An 18,886-nucleotide genomic window follows, 5' to 3' on the forward strand; every position below is an offset into this window, starting at 1 on the left:
CCTGAATGTCTTTCCCTCCCCAACATGTATATGAATCCTCTTTTTTTTTTTTTCCCCATCGTTGTAGTCCCTATCCTACTCAATACTGATTCCACTCCCAGAATTTTCTCCTAGTGTGGACACTATCATAGAATATGGTCCTGGCAGGTCAGTTTTGAGAATTCCTTGGGCAATTCTCAAAAATTCTTACACAAGTCCCTTCAAAAATTCTTACACAGGTCCCTTGCACTCACCAGTAACTGGACTCAGCACATGCCCTTTGCACTTTCTGCTGCTATTGTCACGTTAGCCTGTTATATTTTCCAATGAATGCCTATTGGTTATTTTGTGGTTCAGCAGGTCTCCTGTTGTCAGACCTGCTGGATACCTTGATGCATCCTTTTGCTTTCTCTCACACAGATGCTGACAATATGTAGGTTTTGGGGATATCGGTGGTTTGATATTAGCTGGTTAACCTGAGGGTTTATATCTATATTTTGGACATAAGTTATCAGCTAGTTTTGTTGTAAATGCTGCCCATAGGTTTTTGATTTTGATATTCTGTTTTTCCCTGGACATTTTGGAAGATAAAAAAAATGTATGCCACTACCAACACTTCCAGCCATGTAGAATCTTCCATTAACATTAGCTTTTGACATTTGAAGGATTCTTTTTGCATTTACTGTTAAATAATATCATTAATCACTATAAAATCTTTTACCAAGTTGATATGAATGAAAATATTACTGAGAATACTTTATTATACCCACTTTTCATTGAAAAAAATATAGCAATTGTTATCCTATGTGCTGAGATGAATGAATGAATGAATGAATATATATATATTCATGAATATACGAATGAATGAATATATATACATATATATGTGTATATATATGTGTGTATATATATATATGTGTATATATATATATGTATATATTAGGCCAATAAATGCAGCAAGGCAAGGCAGATATTCATGTCTCTTTATGACATGGAGGTCAATAAGAGATAATGACTTATTTCCTTACGTGGAGATTGCTGGAGGAAAGTCAACTGGTTGCAATTCTCCTTCTGATCAAGATTGGGGGTCTACACTCTGTTCTATGTCAGGAAAACAAATGTGCACCTGTCTGCAATGTGAAGCACCTGAATTGTTTATCGGCACACAGGAGTTTCAACATGAACGAAATCTGCATTTGCTCTAGCTAAGAGAATGGGTGAGAGGAACAAAGCACTCTGTCCTCAGTGGTGATTATAATATAAACACACTAATGATCACATAGTTAAATAAAATAGAAATGGGGGAAATGCCAAGTTAATTTCAGAAAAATTTTTTGAATGCAAATATATAAAAATTCCCCGAGGCTGCTTGGCTGAGGGTGAAAGAAAGAAACAGAGTAGAAGAGATTCTCAGTGGTCAGAGCTTAATTGTTATACTCAAAGTCTGCAGAGTCATTTAAATCTTAGGAGAAAGGAAGAAAAAGGTGAAGACAGAAAAACACAGAGGCATTTATTTCTAAATGGAAAAATGACAAGTATGCTTTGCTTCTCCTACCTATTGAAAAAAAGCATACATATTTAACTATCAACTTCTTTTTGTAAAATTTAACAAATTCATTTGTGGGGAGAACTATGGGAGGAAATAAGAAATAGCACTCTGTATCTCTGGCTCCATGCTACTTTTTTCTGTTTCTGGTAACCCCTCATTGGGAAAGATTTGTTTAAGGCCAATCAGCAGGTACTTTCCAGATAAATTCCTTTGTTTTTATGCATACCTTTTACTAAAGACTAATTGGAGCTTTGCTTGCCTTCCAGAAACATGGACATGAAATCTTAGGCATTACACAATACTATCAACTTCTAAAAGGTGAGGAGTTGGTAGGTCCCCCGACCCCCACCTGCCTCAGGTTATTACCTCATAGTTATATCCTCTGGATAGGAAAACTATAGTCTTCTTTGTTGCATGGGTGTGTCTGTTATTTTTTTTTCACTTTGTGTTACTCAAAAATACGGTGTCTTCAAAAACTGCAAGCATACCTTCTAGCTGATTTTGCAATTTTTGCATCTTTCTGAAACATATACAAATTTTGGGTGTGGGAAACAGCACAATATCCTAGACTTACAGGGATAAAGAAACCTTAAATTCATTCTCGCTCATCCTCTCATATAATGCTTAAATATTCTCCGTGAAGTCCTTGATGAGGGGACTTCTTGCATGCTTAAGGACCTCTGCTGATGGAGAGCTTGTCACTCTGGGGCCTCTGAGTTCCATCTCTGAGTACCTCTGATTATTAGAAAGCCTTTTTATTGAGTCCATATTCGTATCTTCATAGCTTCTCTACCCAGAGAGCCTCAAGTTCATCTCTCAGATCTATCCAGAACAAGTCAGATACCTCAATCATGGGTGAGCCCATAAATACTGGTGGGGAGCTATCATGCTTCTCCTTCTATAGTGATTTCTGCTAAAACTTCTCCTTTCCTTAACCCATGTCCCGCAAAAATCAGAAGTCTTTAATATTCTTAATCACTCTCCTCTGAGCACATTTTAGGTTGACCATGTTCCTTTACAAGTATTGGGTACAGAACGCACCCTACCATTTTTGGTGACATGCCCTCCTGCTCTTCATGGAACATATGATACATTTATAACTTGACAACCACATACTATAAGATATAAATTTTGAGATTTCTTTTCATTAAAATTCCATGTTCTTTACCTAGCCTCACTTTACATAAAATTTTCTCCATATTAAACTTGTACACATTCAAGATTCAAGTACTATTACAAGCTACTGAATCACAGATATTTCAAGGTCAACAGCAAGGAAAATTTGAAAAACTAAGAAAAAATGGATATGTGACATAAATTCAGATATAAAACAAAAAAATATGATAAACAATTAAGAGAAGATCACCCTTTACTATAATCCTAGAACCTTATGTTGCACTGAGATGTTGTATACCACAAATTTTTCTTTTTATAGAAAAAGAGCATCATTTCTCATTCAAAGTTTTTGCCAAGGATAACACTTGGCACAGAGTCAGTGTTCATAAAAAAATTTTTTTGAACAGATGAACGGGTTTTTCATTAAAATATATACATTGTAATTAGCTGAAAGTAGAGAAGATAGAAACAGGACAAGTAATTCTGACTCTATATTCCCTTACTATGTGACATAAGAAAAGTTGTTTAATTTTAAATTGGAATTATTTTGACTATATTAATACAATTTTTATAGAGTCATCACCTCAAGAAAATGGAGCAAAATAACCTTACCTATTTGCAAATTAAAAGTACCTTTTGCTAATCACTTCTAATAGAATTTCAAAGAACATCATTACTTCTATCGTTTAAAATACATTTCATTACATTATTCCCTCGATTCTGAATTTTTTAACCTCCTAAACTGAAATTCAAAATTTTAATTTTCCTAGTCACAACTCATGTTAGTATCACTTATAAACCAAAGCATGTCATAATAATCAAACTATTTAGTTTAGATGCTTTGTATTTCTGCCAGAAAAAAATTGTACTATGTGGAATTAGTGGGAAAAATAATCTCTTGATTGAATAAATGTGTTATTGTGAAGCAATAATTACTGCTAAATTAAAGTTCTATTCTCTGTCTCCACAAATAAAAAGACTTATTTATTTTAGAAAAGAACAGTTACCAAAGTCACGCAGGAGAAATTACTGAACAGTTGGTACTGTAAGTGGAATAATCTTCTTTTAAAGAGGTAACAGAAGGAAAGATTCCAAATACATAAAACATATATCATGTACTTAAAATGACATAATTCAGGTTTACAGATGCTTTGGTGAATTATAACTCTGTAGGTTTTCATTTACTTATACATTCGATTCTTTCATCTATTAAGAAATTCACTGCAGATATTTTATATATATGTAAAATACACACACACACACACACCATTTATTTCATGGCCTTAAGCACCATTAGAAACAAGAAGTCAACAGATGGTAATTAAGAAGAAATTAGAACAGAGACTCAGTGAAATATTAAATATTTTATTCAATATTTTTAATAATTCTTCCCAGTGAAGGGAAGAAAATATTTCATTAAATTAGAAACACTGTTATAGTTTTAGAAATTTCAATTATACTATATGCTACCCATAAGAGTAAATTAAAGAAGATTCTATAACAGAAATCTTATTTTGGTGATTACATATATAAGGGAATCACCATGAACTTGAACTCATGTCTCAGAAACATTCAGTGATGTACATGAATAAAATTCCAGCATCTTAGAACAGAAAATGAGGAAAGAAAACTGCAGACATTCAAATAGTGTCTTTTTTTTGTTTTTAAGCAGACTACGGTAGTTTCACCTATTTTCCCCTATATTTTGCTATGTTTCTGGAAAGCTGCCATCTAATAAAACAGCTTCTTTAACAAGGGTGTCAAACAATTTCAGTAAGGTTTAGCCAAATCTTTCCTTCCTTGTAGCAGTTCATCAAAAGTGAATGAATGCCTTTTTTTTTTTTTTGCCTCCTCTAAGAAATAAAAATAACTATTTTGTTTCAATGAATCAGTTTTTCCTTGAGTTTTCTTTAAGGCTGAAATAAGACTAAGGGCAAAACTCAGTTATAAAAAACATATGACTTCAAGATTAAAAAAAAAAGATGCGTGGGTCTATGAAACGATTTCTATATTTACTATATAGATTAGGCAATGGATCTTCTTGACTCCCAAGTGCTATTCATCTAACAGCTGCAAAGCAAGATGCCAGACTTTTTAGTAAACACTTTTTTTTTTTTCTCCCAGCAGCAGCAGCCTTTGAATCTTTGCCTGGCTTCTTTCCTGGCAGCACTACTGATTGCCAGGAAAAGTTGAGGGCCACAGCTGCCTGTCTTTCTTTAATCATATTCTCCAGGGGTCCTTATTCTCCACAAATATTTCTTGAGATAGGAATCCCTTGAGTGGCAAAGGGCTCTAAAGACTGTTGGCTGCTGCTGCTGTATCAGCACAACTGCAGGGCCAGGAAGGAGGCGTTCTGAGTTCAAGTCTCAGCTCTGATACTAGGTGTCGTCTGTCACATGACCCAAACAAATTGTTTCACCATCTTGGCTTTTTATTTCATCATTGGACTTGACTCTAAGAAAGGTGTAGAAAGGACACTTCCTATTTGGGTTCCAAGAATAGAGGGCTCTGCTGGTTTGAATTTATCTAGACTTTATAGTATCTATAACGAGGCATCTGGGGTGCCGGGGAGGTACTAAGTTACAGAAGCGATAAGAATTGTTTCTTGCAAAGTTAACTTTAGTAGAAGACTGGGCAGGATCATGTTTTACATCAAACAAATGTGTCTATATTTAACAGAGTATAATGCAAAATTCAGTGATGTACATGAATAAAAGTTTTTAAGACAAAACCTAAAACCCTAAGGAAATGCATTTGTGGCTGGTACCTGGGGAATACATACACTTTATTCAGAAAGTTACAGAATCTCTGCGTTGCACACATGCTGAGGTTTCATTTTGTTTTGATATCTTATGATTTTGCTGATAGAAAATACTGGGCACTTACAGCAAAGGCAGATATTTTGGTCCCCTGGCAATAATAAGAATTTTAAAGCATTATCTGAACAATGACTGGTATTTAGACATTTAAGTTCAGGTTTTATTTTGAAAAACATTGTGCAACTTCTAACTCAAATCAGTATGCACAACTTAAGAATGGTGACACTGTTTTGTCCTTCATGAAATTTAACTGTTTTGGAGTGTATTCATATTTATTTTTACTTTTTAAAAAATATATATCCAGAGCATTTAAAAAATTCCTAAATGATAAAATGATAGTAATAATAATAATACTAGTAATAATAATTTCACTTATTATCAAACTGGAAGTTTAGGCTCAAATATTATCACAAACTCTTATATCCTTGGTTATCTGACTAATAATATCTTACTGCTCAACAAAGATAACATTTTCTTCAAGCATTTTATGAAGATTGCCTCTTTTGTAAAAATAAACATTCAACTTGAAATCCATACCCAGATTAATATGTTTTTCATCTGTCTCCACCCACTAGAATGTGAACTTCGTGAGGGCGAGTGTTGCTTCCTGTCCATTTTATTTATCTCTGTACCTTGCACGTAATAGGAGCTCAACAAATCTGAATAAATGAATGAATGACTGGTGAACATATAAATAGCATCTCCCTTCTTAAGCTTCTAATCTCCTTTTCTCCCCTGTGCTGAAAATCACTTGGCTTTCTACTTTCAAAAAATATGGAGCGAATCAGACTTTCTAATCTCCTCTTCTCTGCACGATTTTCTTTATAAACATCATTATCTAATAGAAAAACAGTGTGAGCCACATACATAATTTTATGTGTCTAGTATCCACATTAAAATGTAAAAATAAGTGAAATTAATTTTAATAATATATTTTATTTAACCTAATTTACCCAAGATATTTTCATTTTAACATGCAATTAATATAAAAATTAATGACATATTATACATTTTCTTTTGTACTCAAACTTCAAAATCTGGTGTGTATTTTACATGAGTCTCATCGAGACTAGCCACATTTCAAGGGCTGAGTCGCTGTAAGGCTGGTGGCTACCACATTGACAGCACAGCTCTATACGTATTTTCTCCAATCCTCAGGGTAAGAATTATAACCTATTTCAAGGCAAACTTCACTGCCATTGCAGTCTTAGCACCTACCTGACACATAAGGGGGCATTGTTCCTATTATTTTTGCCATCTTTTCTGCCATTTTTAAATGATTTCCTAGTACTGATTCCTTTCTCTCTGAGGATGTTTCCAGTATTATTCTGCAGTATCAGTAGCAGGGCAAGAATTCTTAGTTTTTACTTTTCTATTACTAAACAAACAAACAAAAAAAAACTCCAATATTTTACTCATAGAATCTGTTTCTTAAAGCATTGATCATCTTTATCAGTACGGTCTTATCCATTTCTCTTCATTTATATTAATATAGAACAATCACTTCTGCATGTAAATGTTTAAATACCAGCTATTATTTAAAATGCTAAGAAAAATCAAGGGCAGTGTTCAACACGAATTTTTATGAAGTTATCTAGTCTAAATTATTTTGTTTATAGTCCATATAGAATCTTTTCATGGGAATTTTTTTTTCATATAAGTATCACTTTATATTATTTTCTTGACTTTCAATTAAATCACATTTTATGTGTTTAAAAATCGTAATGTTACGTGATATTACTAAACAGTGGAAACATTTCTCTCTATAACCCTTATTCATGAGAAAATGAAATTTTTTATAAATCAGAGAATTTATGCCTAGAAATTTTCAGCAAACATTAAATTGAATGTAGAACCTAAGGAATATTTAATTCTTCCAAAGAATTTAAGAGCTATTAGTTTCATAAAAATCTGTTAAAAATTAAGGAACACATATTTATTTGATTGTTTTCTGTTTTGTTTCAAGATAATTAACTTAATTTTTACAAATGATTTTAAATCATGTTAGTCATTCTTGTATAATATGATGATTTTGGTTAAAAACAGGTATCTTTTTGATAATCACTCAGAAAAGCCTGAGAGGTAAGCATAAAATGAAAGCCATCTAGCAAAAAGTCAAAGGAAATGCTCAGTATAAGATTTGAAGAGGATGATGGAGGAATACAGAAAATCAGTTCATGAAAAACAGACGACTGTGTCAGGTTGAGTAAAGAGTGAACGTCTTAGGAAATAGAACTCTTGCACCTGATCCCGTATATATGTACACATGGGGTGTAAACTGTCAGTTCAATTATTGTTTAATTATGCAATATGTGGGGTGAGGATCTGCTCTATCCTCGGTCCTCATTCTCATGTACTTTTCCCTTGATTTTAGTCATTTCATTGCATTAAGTGACATTCACTTAGAACTCCAGATAAGAAGGTATTTCTAGATGTTAATTCCCACTTTATCTTTCCTAAAATAAAGAAGTTTGAAAGCTAAAGGTCATGTAAAGACTTCATATAAAGAAGAGTATTTATGTCCATAAAATATATAATAATTGGTGAGTATGTTCTCCAAGAACAAAACACAAATCATCACTATACATAGCTGTATAACTAACAATAGCTATATAACTAACAACAGCCATATAAATTGGTGTATATCATTGGGCAATGATTTTGGCAATATGTATTAAGTATCTTCATTTCTTTCCTTTGATTCTACTCTTGGGACTCTGTTCAAAGCACATAATGTATGTCTGTAGGTATACATCTTCCTACATATATTTCTACATAGAGTACATGGAGAAAAAGCCTTTACACACACAGAGGCAGTATGGCCCAGTGATTAAGGATCTGGTCTCTGGAGAGCCTTGGCTCAAATCCTGACTCCATCACTGACTCAATGCATGAAGGTGAGGAAGTTACTGAAATTCTGTGCCTCAGCTTCCTCATTCATGACATGGTGATAATGTTTGTACCTCATAAGTCTTCATGAGGATTAAATGAGGTAATGAGCATAAATCACTTCCACTAGTGAATTTAATAAACGTTCGCTGTTACCATTATTACGTTCATAATGGGGCTCATTATCATAGCAAAAAATGAGAAGGGCCCAGTGCTCCACAATACAAGATTGATTGCATGAACTCTGCCATAGCCACTCGAGGGCAGTTATCAAATTTTATCACAGTATGCACAGGGTCTAGCCCAGGAACTGATTCCTACAAGTGTCAATGCAGTCTGGATTTCATTGTGAAATACACAAGATACACAGTGGGTCACGTATTAATATCACTGAAACTGGGATGTCTCTTATGGCCAAGGTCGTGTCCCACTTTAATGGGTGGTCTGTGGTACACACTACATTTGATGCAGTCTGTGGTAGGCAGAATAATAGCCACCCAAAGATGTCCTGATCCTAATGGCCAAGAGCTGTCAATGGCACATTATACGGCAAAATAGACTTTGTAGATGTGATTCAGTTAAGCACCTTGGCATGGGGAGGTCATTCTGGATTATCTAGGTGGGTCTAAGGTAATCACGAGGAGCCTTAAAAGAAGGAGGTCAGGGGTCAGAGTTAGTGGTAGAAGGTGCGATGACAGAAGCAGAGGTTGGAATAATGCAAAGAAGGAGGCAGGAGCCAAGGAGTGCATGCAGCCTCTAGCAGCTAAAAATGGCAGCTAAAGGCAGGAGCCTTCAGAAAGACCCAGCCCTGCTTGACTTTGGCCCAGTGAGACTAGTTTTGGACTTCTGACTTCCAGAGCTATAAAACAATAAAAGTGCGTGCTGTTTGAAGCTACTAGGTTTGTGGTAATGTGTTACAGCAGCAGAAAAAAAACTAATACACAGTCTTAAATTAGTGGAAAAAAAGTTCTTGGTGACTTCAAGGCAATGTGAGGCCCTTGGTGCTATCTGAATTACCACTTAGTGTAAGAGGTAATCAATGTAAAGCTACTGAACGAATGATGAATGGAATAGTATATAGCCGTTAAAGTAATGTTTACACAGAGTTCATAATAAAATAGAAAAATGTTATTTGAAAAAAAAAAAGAATACCAATTTGCATTTCAGTGACATTACAATGATATTAAATGGGCAAACATCAAATTATGCATATAAGAATTCCAGAAAAAAAAATTGTAAGAGTGATTGTTTCTGCATGTTGGGACTATAAATGACTTTACTTTTTCTTTCTTTTACTTTTCATTTAAAAATTCGATACCAGTATAGTATGGAACATAAAAAAGCAATTTATGTAATATTGGTAAACTCCTTATGCACCAATAACTCCAATTTAATTGGTAATTCAAAACCTTCAAATTCATAGGTCTGGCATGTCATTAACTATGCAATCATCATGGATCTGTGTTTTGTTTTGCAAATGTGGGTCACCTTTAATAATGATAAAGTTATGATTATTACCTTTAAACACTGCCCACCGACCAGGCACTCACTGTGAGCTGTATGAGGTCAGCAGGGTGTCAGTGATTTAAGTAGAAACTGGCAATGACTTAATTAAATGGAGAAAAGGCAAAGAGCTGGGAAAAGCTGGGAATCTGCAGATTGATTCTACTTCACCTGAGTTGGGAAAGGTGAGGGAGTTCTTCCTAGAACTAGGGTTCTTTGACCTTGAAGAAGTCATTCCGCTACTCTGAGCTTCAGTCTCTTCCTTTGTGTTACGAGGCAAGAGGACTAAATTATCTCTAAGATTCCTACCAGCGCTAAACATTCTATAAATACATACACCTGAACATGTAGCCTCTGATTAGAAAAGAATAAGACTGATTCAAAAAGACAAATGCAAAAAAAAAAAAACCCACAAAAAAACCCCCACTTTCACTGTTCTACGGCCTCACTTTGTAGACATAGAGTGATTGCTGTGAACTGGTGTAAAGTAGGTCTTTTGCACTGTGCAATTTCCTGCTCATGCCGTCACCATCAGATATTGCCCAGTATCTTCTTTTTTATGATGTCGGAAAATAAACTGTACAGCGTATTAAAAGGCTTAAATATGTGAGGGGTTACAGCAGAGCAGCCTGTTGTCTGGTTAGTCACTGAAGCTTTACAGCTTGTCACTTGTCAGCTCTTTGAGGCATGCATTTGTGACCTCGGGTAAGCTTTCTACTTTCTTCTGTGAAAATCCAGCACATTAACAAAACTAAATAACAGCTTTTCAACTAAATGCAATGCCCAATAACTTCTCCATTCTTATGATTTTAAACAAGGATGCCATTTCTGGAATACGTTACGTGTGAAATTGTAATGGAAGCTTGAAATGTCCTAGTCTACTCATATTTATTGTCATCTTTGTTCCCAGAAAATATTTATGGGATACCTCTTATTTGAAAGAAACTTAAGTTATTTACTCCAAATTCTAAGGAATGTAAAAGTCTGTAGGGTGGAATAAATCAGGTACATATTTAACTCTAATGTGACACAGAAAGATAAATGCCAGAGAAAGATATGACGGTATTACAATGAACGTAATCTCAGAGGATAGAGATTACATCCAGCTGTCCAGACAGAGACAAGGCCCAGTGAAGCTTGCGGGGTACATGGCTTTGAAGGCTATTTGGATCTTAACTCAAGAACGAAAGTAGAAATGTAGGGCTTTTGTGGTGGAGGAAACAGAATGAGTAATGGCTTGGTGGCAGGGAGAATTTGGGGTATGCATGAAGAGCAAAGAATGAAATCTGACGGCAGTGCCAACTACAGGTTGGGGAGCCATGGGATAAAGATTGAAAAGATAGATTAGATCCAGCTTGCCAAGGTCTTGAATGGCAACCTAAAGAAACTGCACTTTATTCTACAGATAGTAGAGAGCCATGGAGGGCGTTGGAGCAATTATTTGATTTGCATTCACCTCTCCTTACAGGTAATTTTAACTTTGTATTTTAAAAGGCATTTTTATAATTTCTCATTCAACAATTGAAAAAAATTGTAAGCAGCCTTCCTGTTTGTCAACCAAAGAATTGGAAAAGATTTACACTGGCTATGCTTGAAATTCTGAGGGGAATGATTTCTTTTAATGCTCTAGTATTTATTTGGTGTTAGAAGAGCAGTGGCTCCATTAGAGGCAGGAATGAAAGCTGCACATACAGGGGGCCCAGGAAGCCCAAACGTCTGCAGGATAGAAGGTGACTTGGTCACACCGACTATCCTGTGGCCTCAGACTACCCAGTTTCAGTCCTGCTGGTCATCAGGGCTTGGCTCTGGCTGTTTATACACAGACACTGACCTGATTGCTCTGGGCACTGGCTCTAAATCTATACTTTGTACATGAAAACACAACATTGATAGAACATGGCATTTTCTTTGTGTTTGTATGAGTGTGTATATGCACATTTATCTATAAATGCATAAATATACACACATTACACAAAATAGTCATTATTTTATTGTTATAGCTCCTATTTTATAGTGAAAGCTATCGTTTTTCCTAAATAGTTTGTGAGCATTTTGAGAGCAGGCCCCCACCATATTGTATCATGCACCCAGACAGTACTCAATTAGTATTTATTGACTAATTGATTTAAGCAAAGTCCTGTAGCCCACAGCATAATGCTGTATTTCCTTCTAGAATCGGGGAACAGCTGGTTAACATACTTGCTATAATAGGACAAAAAAAGTATGGTTTCTATTTTCCTTTAGATCTGTAAAAGGAAAGATAGGTTATTTCTTTAAAAGCTCCTGAGATGAGGTAACTGAACTCATCACATGAAAGCAATCTATCAATACGTGTGCACGAGCACACATGTGTCAAATCAGCCAGCTCACAACTGCAAAACGGAGAAATCATGTGCTAAATATTAAATACAGGTGGGTTTAGCAAATGCAGAGAGTTTGTCAACCAGCATGGTTTTTGTGTGTAATACTTCACACTTACCTCAATAAAGAAGATGCTGGCTGCTGATGTTGGATGGTGATACATATAGACTGTCACCAGAATGGCTGCTGCTATAATGAGGACCAAGATGAGAATTCCAACTATAAGGCCAGCGTGCAAGGTTCCCCCTTTCTTCTCGGCTGCACTGTCATCTGTAGAAGCTGAAAGAACAACATGGCTGTCAGGGCATTCATGGGTGCACTCTTAAGTTTGCACTTCCATTAGAAGGGATATTTATATTTTTAATAAAGTGCTGTTGGATCTTTTTTTTTACTTCCTGCGCAACTTTTCCACAACACTCATTTTCGAAGTTAGATGCTCTTTATTTGGGCAATGAAAAATCTGTTTTAATAGTTCAATAAATTAAATATTCTTTAATAGTTCAATAAATTACATATTCTAAAAGTACTGGAGAAAATCTAAAACTCTAATCAACTATACAACAAGTTTAACTTTGATTTTTCTCATTAAACCACTGGCACTTTTACCTACTGTTTGAAAGCTTTTCTCTCATTTTCTTTTGGAAAATTTAAATTGAAGAGTATTAGACATCTTTTGGTGGGGTACACAAGCATTTTCAGAAAATCTGCACATGAATTCAAAGGATAATTTTCAAAATCTGTTTTAAACTAAAATGTTCTTTAAAAGTATAACAGATGGATGTTAAATGACCCTCAAATAGTTTTATCACTATCTAAATGGAACACAGCATATAAAAATATTCCACTATGCCACAGACCAATACCATTTTCTCTAACTTTTACTGAGATGCTTTCCACTGTAATATTTATTTTCAGAGGTAGTTCTGAATTTCTCAAGTAATAACTATCCAACTTAAAGTCAATCAACCAAATAAAACTAATCTGTAAAGTCTTTTGTTCTAAAATTCTATAATCTTTGAAGACTATCGAGGCATTTAGAAATCTCAAATTATGTGCAGCAGGTAATTGTATCTTAGTGCAAAATATGATTGGTATTTTGAATCATTACAAAATTCATTAAAACTCATAGAAGGTCTAGAACAGTGATTCCCAATTTTTTCATTTCCAATTTATGTCTGTTATTTTTATCCTTTGCCTCTACGTTTTAAATATTTTTTGCCTATTAAACCTCATTTAATAAGCATTGACTTATTTTATTTTAAATTTTTGTTAATAAAAAACAAACTTGACTGCCTATCAGAATGTGTGGTCAATACTAAATGACAAAATTCCAGAGAAAGCAAAGGAACATGACCTCTCAATTTTTCCTACTCATTCTTTAAGTACTGTTGATATTGTTTGTATACTCTGCTTGAGAACCACAGTTGGTGTTCAATAATCCTCCTCCAAATTTAATAAATCTCAAAATCCTAAAGAATTCCCTTACCTAAGAGATATTCATCAGTGAAACTATATAAAATTTAAAGAATGATTCATTACATAAAAATTCATTTATAAAGAAGATTCTGGAAAGATGGCAGAGAAATATCAGGAATCTGTCTCTCCACCAAGACAACAGTTGCAGTGGCAGAATCTGCCTAACAACATAACTTCCATATGTTGGAACTCTGGACGCTAAAAAAAGGCTTACAACTTCCAGGGGGAAGGCTTGGACAGTAAATTGTAGTTAATTTCAGTCAGTTTTAGTTCTTAGCACAGTAGTAGTACCTATCCTTCACTCCTCAGCCATGTGACAAGCAGCTGTGCACATGTTCTGAACCGTGGTGCTTCTGATCACAGAGGTGCAGTCAGAGACAGGCAGCCATTGTGGTTGTACCTCCACCCATTGTTGCAAGCCCCTCCCTCTTTGGCTAAAGTGACTTCCAAGGGATTTAAAAGGCCAACACCCTTTTTATACCTCCCCCTTTCACTTTTCTCTTTGTCCCTGTTTTGGGAGCTAGATATTAAGAACCAGGACATTCAAGAACAATTGCATATATGGGGAAAACTTAAAAGTGACAGTGTATGCCCAAGGAAAGGCTCAGAAAAGACTTGAGAAGACCTTATGTTAACACTTCAAAGTGAACCTCAACAGGGACAGACTGCAACAATTAAAATCAACAACAACAACAATAACAACAAAACCTAACAAAAACAATAACCAAACCCTGAGGCAGAAGAATTTGATTTCCAAAGTTTAAACATTATTAGAGTCAAATGTCAAGTTTTGAACAAAAATTTCACAAAAAAGTGTATGGCCCATTCAAAGGGGGAAAAATATCAACAGAAACTGTCCCTAAAAAACTTTATAGCAGATATACTAAACAAAGACTTTAAAACAGTTGTCTTAAAAATGCTTAAAGGAAGATGTGGAGAAAGTCAAGAAAACAATGTGTGGACAAAATGGAAATACAAATAAAGAGCTAGAAAATTAAAAAAAATAAGAAGAATAAAAGAAATTCTGGACCTGCAAAGTACAATAATGAGATAAATAATGAAATGAAAAGGGATTCAGAGATAAATTTGAACAGTCAGTAGAAAGAATAAGTGAACAGAAATTAGGAAAACAGAAATTATTGTGTCCGAGGAACAGAAAGAAAAAAGATTGAAGAAAAGTGAACAGAACTAAGAAACTTTTGAGACACAATTAAGCAGATCAGCATGAGGGTCCCAGAAGAAAAAGAGGATATTTGAAGAAATAATAGTTGAAAACTTCCCAAATTTGATGTAGACATGAATATAAACATCTAAGAATCTCAAGGAATTTCAAGAAAGATGAAATCAAGGAGACCCACACCAAAACAAATTATAATTAAGTAACAAAGAGATAATCTTGAATGTAATAAGAGAGAAGTGACTCATCATACATAAGGGATCTTGAATAAAATATTTAGCAGATTTTTCAACAAAAACTATGCAGGACAAAAGACAGTGGGCCAATATATATACAAGAATGCTAAAAACAGAATGAAACAAAACAAAAACAAAGGACCAACCGTCAACCAAGCATCCAATATCTGGCAAACTGTCCTTGAAAACTGAGGGCGAAATTAAGATATTCCTAGATGCACAAAAGCTGAGGGAGTTGGTTGCCACTAAGTCTGCTCTATAGGAAATGCTCAAGAGAGTTCCTGAAGGGTGAAATGAAAGGACACTAGATATAACTGAAAGCCATATGAAGAAATTAAAATCTCAATAAAGGGAAATCCATCAGAAAATTATAAAAGTGAGTACTATTGTAACAACAGTTGGTAACTCCACTTTTGGTTTTCAACATTATTTAAGACTAATACATTTTGTAAAAAGAATAATTATTAGTTTAAAGGCTAGTACTATTGTAACTTTAGTTTGTAACTCTAATATTTTTTCCTGCATAATTTGAGAGACTAAGGCATTAAAAAAGAATTACTAATTTATGTTTTTGAACACAGAATGCATAAAGATGTGATTTTTGTGACATCAACAACAAAAAGTGGCATGGTTTATTAAATTAAAAAAAAACATATTATTGATGTTAAGCTAGTATGAATTTGTACTAGAGGGTTATAACTTTAGGATGTTAAATGTAATCCCTATAATAACCACAAAGAAAATAGCTACAGAATATAAACAAAAGGAAATGAGAAAGTAATTAAAACATTCCAGTATAAAAAAAAATCAAATAAATACAAAAGAAGACAGTAAGGTAGGAAATGACGGACCAAAAAGTTATAAGGCACACAGCAGAATGAGAGAAGTAGATCTTTATGTATCATTGAGATTTGCTTTAAATGTAATTGGATTAAATTCTCTAATCAAAAGACACAGGATGGTAAAATGCATAAAAACACATAAGCCAACTATATGCTGTCTATAAGACACTTCAGGTCCAAAGACACAAATAAATTGAAAGTAAAAGTATGGAAAAAGAGATTCCATGTAAATAGTAACCATCTTTAGTAGTATGTAGTAAAAGAGAGCAGAGTGTCTATACTAGTATGAGACAAAATACTCTCTACAAAAAAATGGTTATAAGAGACAAAAGAAAAAATTAATGAAAGGTTCAAGACAGCAAGAAGATATAACAATACATTTATGCACCTAATGACCACCCATCCAACTCTATGAAGCAATAAATGACAAAATTGAAAGGAGAAATAGGCAGTTCTACAGCAATACCTTACTCTTAATATTGGATAGAACAACCAGATAAAAGATAAGTAAGGAAATAGAGGACTTAACACAATAAACCAAATATATATAACATACATATATGGAATACTTTACCCATCAACAATAGCCTACATATTCTTTCCAAGTCCAATAGTACATTTCACTAGGACAGACCATATATTCGGCCACAAAGAGAGTTTCCATAGATTTAAAAAAGTAAATACCATTAAAAGTATCTTCTCCAACCACAACGAAATGGAGTTAGGAATCAATAACAGAAGTAAAACTGGAAATTCTCAAATTTGTGGAAATTAAACTACACATTCTTAAACAACTAATGGATCAAAGAAGAAATCAAAAGAGAAATTAGAAAATACTTAGAGATAAATGAAAATAAAAACACAACACACTGAAACGTATGTAATGCAGAATTATACTGTCTGCTTCATGATACCATACAGACTATGTTTTTTCCCTTAAGATTTGTTACTTTTAACGGTTTGATTTCATTCTTAAGTATGCTTCTATTGTGTTTTGCGCACTTCACTTTTTTCTTATTTTTGACAGTCTAACACATTATTTTCATGGTCAAGTAGGATTAATTTAAACTTTGCTTTGGAGAAAATGTGGCAAAAATACTTAGTTGAGTCAAGAAGGGAAGCCTTGAATGTTTCTTCAAATTCTGTGTGAAATTCCATCCATCCATCCGTCCGTCCATCCATCCATCCATCCATCCATCCATCCATCCATCCATCCATCCATCCATCCATCCTTCCCTTCCTCCCTTTCTTCCTCCCCCTTTATCCATCCATCCATCCATACATACATACATACATACATCCTTCCCTTCTCCCCCTTTATCTATCCATCCATCCGTCCATCCGTCCTTCCGTCTGTCCATCTGTCCATCCATCCATCTATCCATCCATCCATTTATCTGTCCTCCCCTGCCTCCCTTTCTCTTCCCCGCCCCTTTCCATCCATCCATCCAGTAGAACATCATCCAGTTCTACTTCTGGAAATAGTTGTCTTTTAAAAGTAGCATGTCAAGGTTCAGCCTCACTTCTTTTGTGTGTGCAGAATATGGAAGAGAAGGAAAAGGCACTTGTGAGTTGGCCTCAGGCTGCCACTTCCCAAGCGGGCCAGGGAACCAGAAACTGCTCTGGGGGTAGCAGGCAAGAAACAATCCTTCTCAGGAAGGAAGAAGAAAGCAAGGTACATGTTTTATTCAATAAGAGCCCTTGTCAGTAAAATTATCTTTGACCTGTAGGAAATAGGTTGCCAATCTTTCAAATATAAAATTATAACCGGATTTATATGTTTACTTTTACAATTATTATTAATTTACATTCCCAATAATAGTTTATAGGTCTCCTTTTTAAAACTCACCTTTACAGTGCTGTTGTAGATGTTAAGACACCATTTCATGTCTAATGACATTTGTACAGAGGATAGTTACTAGCTAAATATACATTTTATAGCATTTTGAATGATAATGATTTTAATAAAATAATCTTCATTAATTCTCAAAATATTACTAACAGGTAGACAGAATAAATATTTTGTCTCAAATAAATATTTTGTCTCAAATAAATATTTTGTCTCTACGTGTGCACATGAATTTATGATGTGTCATAATTGCAGCAAACCATTTAAGGAGAAATACAGCAAATTCAATTCCAAAATATGATAGTAGTCTCCTTGTGTCCCAGGTCAGTGCTCTTTCCTAAATGCTACAGAGTGATCATCTGTGTGGAGTGGCCAAAACTGAACACATAATTCTGGAGAACATAGTTTTCTACTTTCATATCGTTTAAGGAAGTTTTCTGCATTTCTATTCTAGCTGCCTTTTCTATTAACAGGTATTATAATGGCTTAGTAAAGGCTGTTGAATCAGGAGGTGAGGTGATCTTTCCATTGACATACTTCAACTTTAAATTCTTTCACTATTTGGTTTCCAGTGTTAATATCAGTACTCAGTTAAATGGTACTGGGTTCGCACACTTATTGGTACCTGCAAACACAATGCAGGAGGTCCTCTGTGTTCAAAACGATGAACCCCTTAAACGCAAGACTGAAATTTAAAAAGTGCGAGCAAGTGCTAATAATTTTCATAATTGAAATTTAGTTCATTCCTCCAGGGCAGATCGCTCAAATAAACTGATTTCATTCCTTCAGAAAAGACAATAAACAAAGATGTCAACTTTGGAAGCAGTCATTCATTCCTGTGGCTCCACTGATGGCTTTTGGACATTGGCCTAGAAGTGGGACAAAGAAAATTTTGAACCTGTTTCAGGTACAAACTTCTTAAGCTCATCAGAGTCTATTAGAAGTCGGGGGAACAATCAGAAAAGATCAGGAGGAATTTAGTCTTAAGACTCAAACTTTTATTGTATTCTTAGAAATATCTTATGCTCTTTCATTTCGGTCCAAAAGCAAACAACTATCCTTCTCTGACACACACAGTATCACACATAGG

At 34.5% G+C, this 18,886-nt stretch overlaps 1 protein-coding gene across 2 annotated transcripts in view; it reads right to left on the bottom strand.

Annotated features, from left to right (window-relative positions):
- PLXDC2 (plexin domain containing 2) overlaps positions 1-18,886 on the bottom strand; it is a 393,562-nt gene that overhangs the window by 18,791 nt on the left and 355,885 nt on the right. For both annotated transcript variants that reach the window (XM_081040277.1, XM_081040276.1), the window contains one exon: positions 12,335-12,495. In XM_081040277.1, the coding sequence (XP_080896403.1) occupies positions 12,335-12,495 (161 nt within the window). The remainder of the gene's footprint in view (positions 1-12,334; positions 12,496-18,886) is intronic.

This window comes from Rhinolophus hipposideros, assembly GCF_964194185.1.
Source record: "Rhinolophus hipposideros genome assembly, chromosome: 1".
NCBI classification, from domain to species: domain Eukaryota; kingdom Metazoa; phylum Chordata; class Mammalia; order Chiroptera; family Rhinolophidae; genus Rhinolophus; species Rhinolophus hipposideros.